Source organism: Gekko japonicus, unplaced genomic scaffold (genome assembly GCF_001447785.1).
Source record: "Gekko japonicus isolate JY-2015 unplaced genomic scaffold, Gekko_japonicus_V1.1 scaffold2372, whole genome shotgun sequence".
Taxonomy (NCBI): domain Eukaryota; kingdom Metazoa; phylum Chordata; class Lepidosauria; order Squamata; family Gekkonidae; genus Gekko; species Gekko japonicus.
Window position 1 is genome coordinate 166,998 of NW_015159784.1, and position 9,178 is coordinate 176,175.

The 9,178-nt window shown below is 48.8% G+C and overlaps 1 protein-coding gene across 2 annotated transcripts in view; it reads right to left on the reverse strand.

Annotated features, from left to right (window-relative positions):
• STRN (striatin) overlaps positions 1 to 5,382 on the reverse strand; it is a 55,971-nt gene extending 50,589 nt beyond the window's left edge. For both annotated transcript variants that reach the window (XM_015407140.1, XM_015407132.1), the window contains exon 1: positions 4,920 to 5,382. In XM_015407140.1, the coding sequence (XP_015262626.1) occupies positions 4,920 to 5,201 (282 nt within the window). In that variant the 5' untranslated portion in view covers positions 5,202 to 5,382. The remainder of the gene's footprint in view (positions 1 to 4,919) is intronic.
• Between the last annotated feature and the right edge of the window lie 3,796 nt (positions 5,383 to 9,178).

Genomic DNA, 9,178 nt, shown 5'->3' on the forward strand with positions numbered 1-9,178 from the left:
GTGGCAGTGCTTTGGGATCTCCCCTAAATTTCAAAAAAGAATCTACATGTCGCATATAGGACTGCTGTTCTGGAAACACAGGTATGAAGCTCATGTAGGTTAGCCAATCTGCTTGTGGACCCAGGGCCGGCCCGAGGTTTTTCTGTGCCCTAGGCGGGGCTACCTTCTGGTGCCCCCCCCGCGCACCCAATTACGGGGTTGCCAACCTCCCGGAGCGCGCCCCAGAAACCCCTTCTCTCCAGTTGATTTTACTCCCAAGAAGGTCTGTATGGGGTTGTAGCTTCCCTGGGACAGTTGGCTTTTGGCTGGGCTTGGACTTGCTGTGCGTCGGGCTCCACCTGCGCACGGCTGCCCTGCTGCTGGCCGCCTGCTGCGGGGGGAAGGTGGTGGCGCAGCTCACCGCAGGCCCGGGCGATGACCGCCTGCTCTCCTTTGCCACCAGTGGGCTGGTGCTGGGCTGCCTGGCCAGCGGGACATGGCTGGCGCTGGGGCAGCAGCTCCTGCTCCGCCGGGGCATGCTGCTCCTTGCCTTGACCGGCGCCTTGCGGCTGAGGGCGCTGCTTTCCTGGGCGGCCTTGGACATCTCCGTGCTAAGAGTCATGGCCGGGCGCCGGTAGGCATCAGAGGCTGGCACTGAATGGGACGGGCGCCCCCCTGGCAGGCCGGCCGCTGCCTCCACCGCACTCCTCCTGCCAGCCCGTCGTCTGTTCGGCCCTCCGCAGGGGCACCCGCCCAAGCGGTGGCTCCTGCTGCTCTGGCTCCTGCCACTGCTGCTGCCTTCCCGCAGCTGCTCTCAGGCCGCTGTGGAGGGGAGGGCAGGGGGAAGTCCGCCCTCCCTAGTCCAAGGTGCGCATTGCACTGTGCACTGGAGCCAGGCGGGGAGAGGGCAGGAGGCGGAGAGCACAGCAGTGGGGCTGGCGGTCCTCTGAAAGGAGAGCAAGAGAGAGACTGCGGGGAGAAAAGACCGCGAGGGGGGGAATCGGCGCCCCATCCAGGGCCCGCCGCCCCATCCCAGGGCCCAGCGCTCTAGGCAAATGCCTAGTTCGCCTAGCAGGTGAGCCGGCCCTGTGTGGACCACAATAGAGACCCTTTAACAGAGACTCAGAGAAGGAGAAGAAGAAGAAAACAGAACATGCTGAGAGAAGAGGCACACGACTTTCTTTACATATTACACAGGAATTACAAAATCTGCAATACCCAAAATCACCCTTCACAAGTTATAACTGACAAAATCCAGGTTGAATGCTACCATCCTTTCACAAGAATCCACCGTTCATTAACTCTTTTCATGTTATACAGCAGACTAAAGTGGTTTTTTAAAAACTTTCCTCCCTAATGGTCGGGGGGGGGGGGAAACAACCTGTTGCTACAGAAAGGATCTTGGGGAAGGCAAAGAAGAGGTGGAACCTCAGTAAGAACAGGCAAGGTAGTCTAATAATGAAGTAGACAGGTATTACTACTTTGGGATGCATGTCCTATTACAAGTTCAACAACTGCCTTATTAATCACATTATTCTTCTAGCATACCACAATGTACACACAGATTCCAAATACAAAGAGCCATGCAGAACACACCAAATGAGCCACTTTTATCATCTTGAAATCTCCCAGGCAACAAGGGAAAGTCCAATGGTGAGAGAATATGTGGTCCCCTGGTAGACATATCAATCTGTCCCTGGATTTGGGGGTCTACCCAGAGGGATTAAAAGAGGCTGTGGTTACGCACCTCTTAAAGAAACCAGCCCTGGATCCTATGGATCCTTACAATTACCGCCCAGTCTTGAATCTTTTGTTTTTCAGTAAAGTAATTGAGAGAGTGGTGGCAGAAACGCCCCAGAATTTCCTGAATGACATGTCATCATTGGACTCATTCCAATCTAGCTTCTGCCCCAGTCATGAGACAGAGATGGCATTGGTCGCCCTCACAGATGATCTCTGCACAAAGTTGGATCCAGGCAGGTCAGCGCTACTGCTATTGCTTGATCTTACAGCAGTGTTCAACACAGTCAATCACAGTCTTCTGACTGACTGCCTCGCTGACATAGGGGTTCGTGGAGCAGTCTTGAAGTGGCTCACCTTATTTCTCCAAGGTCAGGGACAGAGAGTATTGCTGGGAAAGAGGGTATCAACTAAACACCCATTAGTATATGGGGTTCCTCAGGGGGCAACCCTCTCTCCAATGCTGTTTAACATCTACATGTGCCCCCTCACTCAGCTGGTGTGGAGTTTGGGGCTGTGATGTCCCCAGTACGCTGATGACACACAGCTGTATCTGTTGATGGGTGGTTGGCTGGATATTGCCCCAGCAAATTTGGCTGAGGGGCTGGAGGCCGTGGTGGGATGGTTGAAACAAGCCAGCTGAGATGGAATACTACTAAAATGGAGGTTCTTTGGCTGGGTACGGGGGATTCAGATTTGGGATGCCAACTCCCGGATCTTGAAGGTGTGCCCTTAACACCGGCTCCAACTATCAAGAGCCTGGGTGTGGTTCTAGATGACTCCCGATCAATGGAGGCCCAGCACAAATGTTACCAGGCTGGCATTCTTCTAGCTATGCCAGATCAGGCAGCTGGCTCCCTACTTGTCCTGCCCTGACCTAGCCACAGTAATGCATGCAACAGTACTGTAACTCACTCTATGCAGGGCTACCCTTGAGACTGACCTGGAAATTCCAACTGGTCCAGAATGCAGCAGCATGGGTCCTTACGGGGGACCCTGCAAATGGCACATATTCAACCTGTACTGTGTGAACTGCACTGGCTCCAGGTGGAGTACCAGATCAGGTACAAGGCACATACACACCCAGCAGCCCCACTTGTAAGAGCCAGTGTGGTGTCGTGGTTACAGTGTCAGACTAGGATCTCAGACACCAAAGTTCAAATCCCCACTCTGTCCTGTTAGTCTGCTGGGTGATCTTGGGCCAGCCACACACTCTCAGCCTAATCTACCTCACAAGGCTGTTGTGAGGTACAACAGAATAGAGGACAACATAAGCCACTTTGGTTCCCCACTGGGGAGAAAGGTGGAGTATGTGAAATCAAGAAATATAAATAAATTATATTCCACTAGTAGCTAGATTTTTCACACATGACTTATGTACCTGAAAGTTTTCTTCAAAATTCACAACAGTCCCTAACTGAAATATCATCCATTCTCCTCCATTCTGCCATACTTTGGCATGCCAAAGAAACAGTAGGCCAGGACCATGCAGCTTAAGGAGGCAAGGTTTCAATGAGTTCTATGTGGTAATACTGCTCTACTGGCACACTACTTCCCTCACACAGGCCCTGGGGGAAGGGGGGCAACCTTTTCTCACTTACAGACACAGCCTGCTAACCTAAAACAAAATGATAAACTACTAAATAGTAACATGGACTCTGGTACCAACGCCTGCAACAAACCAAGATGCCAACTTTGGTGTCATATAGATCCTAGCAACACCATCAGTGGACTCAGAAACATCAGCCATACAGTCTCAGGTTCCTAATGTGATTTATTCCATCATATGTCAGCAATGCTCTTCCACCCTGGACAAACAGGAAAGTCCTTTCAACAAAGAACTAATAGACATAAGTCTGACATTAGGAATCACAACATTCAAAAACCAGTGGGGGAACGTTCTAACCTTCCAGGACATTCAGTTGCTGACCTAAAGGTAGCAGTTATCTTACAAAGGAATGTCAAAGGGAGATTAGAAATAGAGACTGCTGAATTAGAACTGATAATGAAGCTCAAGACAACACATCCCCCTGTGTTGAATTGAGACCTAGGTTTCCTGTCTCATTACCAATGTTGATGTCTCCACACCTACTCCCTCTCTGCGTATCACACCTAATCCAATCACACCTGCTATTGTCCTCTGTCTGTTAATGCCATTTGGCATCTGAAATCACTCCACTTTCCAATATATAGGACAGATGGACTCACAATCTAGCTGTATCTGAAGAAGTGAGCAGTGACACACGAATGACAAATTTTGACAAATTTTGTTAGTCTTTAAGGTGCTACTGGACTCTTCTACTGCTACTGGCATGAGTGATGGAGGGGAGGTGGAACTCTCACCTATCAAACATGATAAGCATTTAGGCAGTGGCTTGGGCCCCTCGTTACATGGTGATTGTAAAGATTTTTGAAATAATATATGTTAAATGTTCTGAATATTTGAAAAATGACTGTATAATTGTAATTGTACAAATAATAATTGTTTCCAAGAACATGAAGACAGATATCCACACCAGTCTCATAGCAATAAAAGCAACCAGTTTCTACCATCCTTCCACATCATCTACAAGCCACACTTTCAGAAGAGAAGAACACACACACACAACTAACATCACACTCTGCTTTGAGGACAATGCAGAAATCATAGAGTCACTACACACACACAGAGTAGGCATGGAAAATCCCAGTTGTCAAAGGGCTTCCAACTTGAGTGGTTCTCCCTGAGCAGCAGCCAAAGGTTCCTTTCTTAAGAAAAGCAACAAAAAACAGCCTCAATCTTGGAAGCCCTCCCCACCCTATAACTCCGGGGGGGGGGGAAACTAAGAGCAATAGAGTGGGGAAGGACAGGCTCTCTGTATATTCTCAGAGACGCAGAACTGCACGAAGGCCCCCGAGTGAGCCATGACGAAGGGAGCTTTGATTCTCGAAAGCTTACATCCCGAAAATATTGTTATCTAAGGTGCAAGGGACTGGAATGCAGAGTGAGCCCTGAGACTGGAAAGCGTCCGGGGGGGGGGGGGGGGAGCTGTCGAGAACACAGAGATCGGGAGGGGAGGAGCTGTTGAGAAAACAGATCGCGGAAAAGATAGCGACGAGAGAGATTGCATTGGGTATTGGAGGGGGGGGGGTTTCCTACATGTACACGGGTCTGCTTGCGTACACACGCGTGCTGGAAGGCGGTAGGGAAGGGACGCTACCTGCAGCTCCGCCCGCTCTGCCTCCCACTCGGCTCTCTCGGCCTCGAAGCGGCCCCACTCGTGCTGCAGGAAATGCAGGATACCAGGGACGCTGTACTGAGCCCGCGCCGCAGAGGCCGGCGCCGGCGCCGCCGAGGAGCCCCCAGCAGCCGCCGCGGCAGCCGCAGCCGCTGCCGCCTCTCCCGGCTCCAGCCCCGGCCCGGCCCCGCCCGGAGGTGGCGGCAGCAGCAGCGCGTTGTTGTTGTTGTTGAAGAAGACGCCGGGCCCCGCCTGCTCGTCCATGGCCGGAGCCGTCGTCGCGGCCGGAGCCCCCCAGCCCCGCCTGGGCAGCCCCTAGGAGCAGCAGCAGCAGCAGCGCCGCCGTCCCCCGCACCGAACCCGTCAGCCGCGCCTCAGTGGAAACAGAACCAGCAACACACTGGGCGCGTCCTGTCTTCCGTCAGCGCCTGACAGCCTCCCCCGTCGGCCGCTATCGAGCCCCACTAGGGACAACACAAAAACGCGTTCTGCCTTGGTAGAGCCGAGGCAAGCTGGGAAGTGTAGTTCCTACTCTGCGCTTTCCAGCTTCTGGAGTGAGAGCGAGGCGCACCCGAAGAAAAACCGCCTCTGCCAGTCACACCCAGGCAGGTTATCATCCGTGCAACTCCCACGACAGTATCTCTAACAGGGTTCGTCCTCTCCCAGTCTGGCTGCTAAGTGTTAAAGTTGTATAGTGAGATGAGTTCTTAGTGCATCAAAGAAAGTGGAATGCATGGCCTTGGTCTCCAGTACTCCTGGGTAATAGCTGTCCCAGAATATCAGCTAAATGCTCTGAAGTTTTTCTAGCTATGTGAACATACTGTTTTTGAATTAATGAATGTTTGGCTATTTAAAAAACGACATAAGTACCTTGCTATGGAAAAACTACCCTTAAATAAAGCTATTTGCCTTGCAAACTTTGGGTTACCAAGTGCAGGTTGGGAAATTCCTAGAGATTTGAGGATGGAAAAGCAGGGTTTGGGGGAGGAATTTTGGCAGGGCATAATGCCAAAGATTTCACCTTCCAAAGTACTCATTTTCTCCAGAGGAAATGGGGAACTGATCTCTAGTGTGGAGATAGGGTTGCCAACCTCCTACTATTATACCTGATCTCCAGGCAACACAGATCAGTACACCTGGAGAAAATGGCCACTTTGGAAGGTGGACTCTATGGCATTGAAGTTGTTAAGTATGGAACTCAACACCTCTCATAAGTAAAACAGTGAATCAGCTTTATTGAAGTAACAGGAACAATCAGAGAACACACAACACAACAGTGGAGCAAAGGCTCCCTTTTAAACTATCCCGGGCTGGTGTAGCCACGCCCTAGAATAGTTAAGGACCAATGATATTACAAAGATAACAACCAATCAGATTTGTTCCCTCCTGAACATTTCTCTGTCTTCTGATTGGGTACTTATATACAACAGCCAATAGAATTGTGACAGCTTACAATCCTTACTGTGGCTTCAAGCTTAAAATGGCTTTTAATACAGTTAAAGACATAACAGAAGTCCCTCCTGTCCCAAAGCCCTACTCTCTTCATACTCCGCCCCCAAATCTCCAGGTGTTTCACAACCTGTAGCTGGCAACCCTATCTGGAGATCAGTTGTAGTTTGGTGAGCTCTCCAGGCCCCACCTGGAACTTACAATAACAAGGGAACACAGTGTATGAATTTCTACCTTGCCACAAACTTTAGTTTGTGAGCCATTTTGTGCTGATCCCTAATTCTGAAAAGCAGATGCATTAATGTGTAGGATAAAACAAAAGGTAACAAACCTTTTGCTAGGTAACACATGCTCTTCATTGCAGAGATGTTTATCCTACAGTCAGTCATGCTGTCCCTCAGCTACACTGGGAGTTAAAAACAAACTCTGGCATCTTCTAGGTCTCCCCAACAATGCATGCTTCCTGAAGTCTGCAATGCTATAACAAAAGATTTAGATGTTCCTTTGTATGGAATTCTGGCTGCATTTCTGTGCAATGTTAGATTGACACTACTGACTTCATAGGCCATAGGTATATCTGGTTCTGCATAATAGTGGGTTCTCAATTACTCCACTATTTCATGACACCTTGGAAAACAATGGGCCTCTGCAGCAATTGCCCAGGCTGACAGTCTCAAGCAGGTATTTTGAGTTCTGTTTCCCAACATAATAAAAATGGTTTTGAGCAGGGGTCATTTCGTAGAAAAAGAGGTGCAGGAGCTCATTAGCATAACATTTGCATATGTCACACCCCTTGGCATTACCGGACGTGTGTCAGAAGGCAACACCCACCGCTCAGGCTCCACTGGACTGTTTTGGATTGCTATGATGGGGGGGGGTGCAGATCTGTCCTCACAGAGGAGAGCTTGTACCTAAATAAACCTTGGCCTTAAAGGTGCCACTGGACTGTTTTGGATTGCTATCTGTGGATGGGGGGGCTCTGCAACTTAACTGGCTGCTTCTTGCTTCTTGTGGCCCAGGGCTTCTGGGGTCAGGGGCCCGCTTGCATGTGCCCGCCCCCTGGGCTCTTTACCACTCCTGTGCGCTCCTGGAGGAAATGACCCCTGATTTTGAGAGTTATTTTAAAAAAACTATGAAAAGTAAAAATGTAGCATATGAAGCTGGCAGACCATTGGTTAATCTTCCTCAGTACTGTCACTTCTAGCTGGCAGTAATACTTTAGGTCTCAGACAAGAAAAGGTCTTCCTCAGAATCAGATTTTTTAAACTGGAGATACATAGACTTGATCCTAAAATCAAACTAAAGAAAAACACTGTATTCTTGGAATTAAAATCAGAAAGGGAACTACAAGACAAAACTTGTTTTGTGAATTCGAGAGAGCTTTCTGATAACGATGACGGGATTTTCTGTATAGTTGATCTTTAGTTGATGATCACAGTCTGAATGTGAATGAGGTCATGCCTCTTTGTTGCTCCTACTGGATCTATCAGCATGGTGGACCATGCCATTTTGTCAAGTTGTTTGCAGGAACAAGTAGGCATTGGGTTGTGCTTTGGATTGTTTAAATCATTACTTATGGACCAGAGTTGGAGGGTTGCTGTTGGAGACCAGTTGTCATCCGTGTGGGATTTGTCCTGTGGAGTTCCACAAGGTTCAGTCCTACATCCATGCTTAGGTGAGGCTTGGAGATTTACTGGAATTACAACTGATCTCTAGATGACAGAGATTAGTACCTCTGGAGAAAGTGGTTGCTTTGGAGGGTGGATTCTACGGCATTATAACCCACTGAGCACCTTCCCAAACTACCCAGCAATTTTCCATCCTGGTGCTGACAATCCTACCCATGCTATTCAATCTCTAGTTAAATACCTGAGGGAAAATCGCTTGTGGTTTTGTAATTTTGGAATTATAACACCCCACCGTCCTCTCCGAGGCCGTTGGGGCGACTGAGCTGTGGCGTCACTGCCTGTATAGGCTTATAGTTGTACTGGATTTAAAATATTTTTACTTATGATGTGACTGATCAGTTCTTACTATACTGTATCTGACCAGGTCACTATAAATGTTAGTCTCTTCGGGGGGGTTGGTATATAACTTACGGATGTATGGTGGACAACTGCCCAGTATATTGCTTTCACCAGTAAGTCAGGCACCAGTATTTGTAAAAGTCAAACAGTAAGCTTCTTTATTTCTCAGAAGGCCCCACAGGGGGATGGGATATATTTACATAGGATATTTTGTTTCCGTGTAGAATATAACTTTTTACTTTGCCTTCACAGATTGTAGGCTTATCTCTCTGTTTTACACAGATGTTCTTCAGTTCACTAAACACACTTATGATCCCTCTCTCCAGTAACTGTTTTGTGGCTAACCTTTGGACTTAATCTGTCTGGACCCTTTAACTGGGCACCTTTCCAGCTTTCCAGACTCCTCCAGACCCTTTAGCCCTTTCTATAGCCACCTCTATAAGTTCCTTTGGAGCAATGTATCTGGTGTTTGTGACCACTGAGGTATTATACTGTTCACTCTCCTCTTTCCTTTAGAGGGTACCAGTGCAGAATTTTATTCAGCCACAGTTTTCTACTCAAACTAATATCAGGCTGTTTCCACAGAGCCACAGAGGTTTTCGTTCCACCTCAGAGGTATCCAGTTAGCTGACCGCTCTCTGCTAACTTCTCTTTCCACTCTCTCTCCCAACTGTCAGTTGTCCACAGTTATCTGTCACTCACTGAGAATTCCGAGCCAAAAGGCCCCCTCCCTTCTCAGTCATGTGACTCAGCAGCTTCTTTATT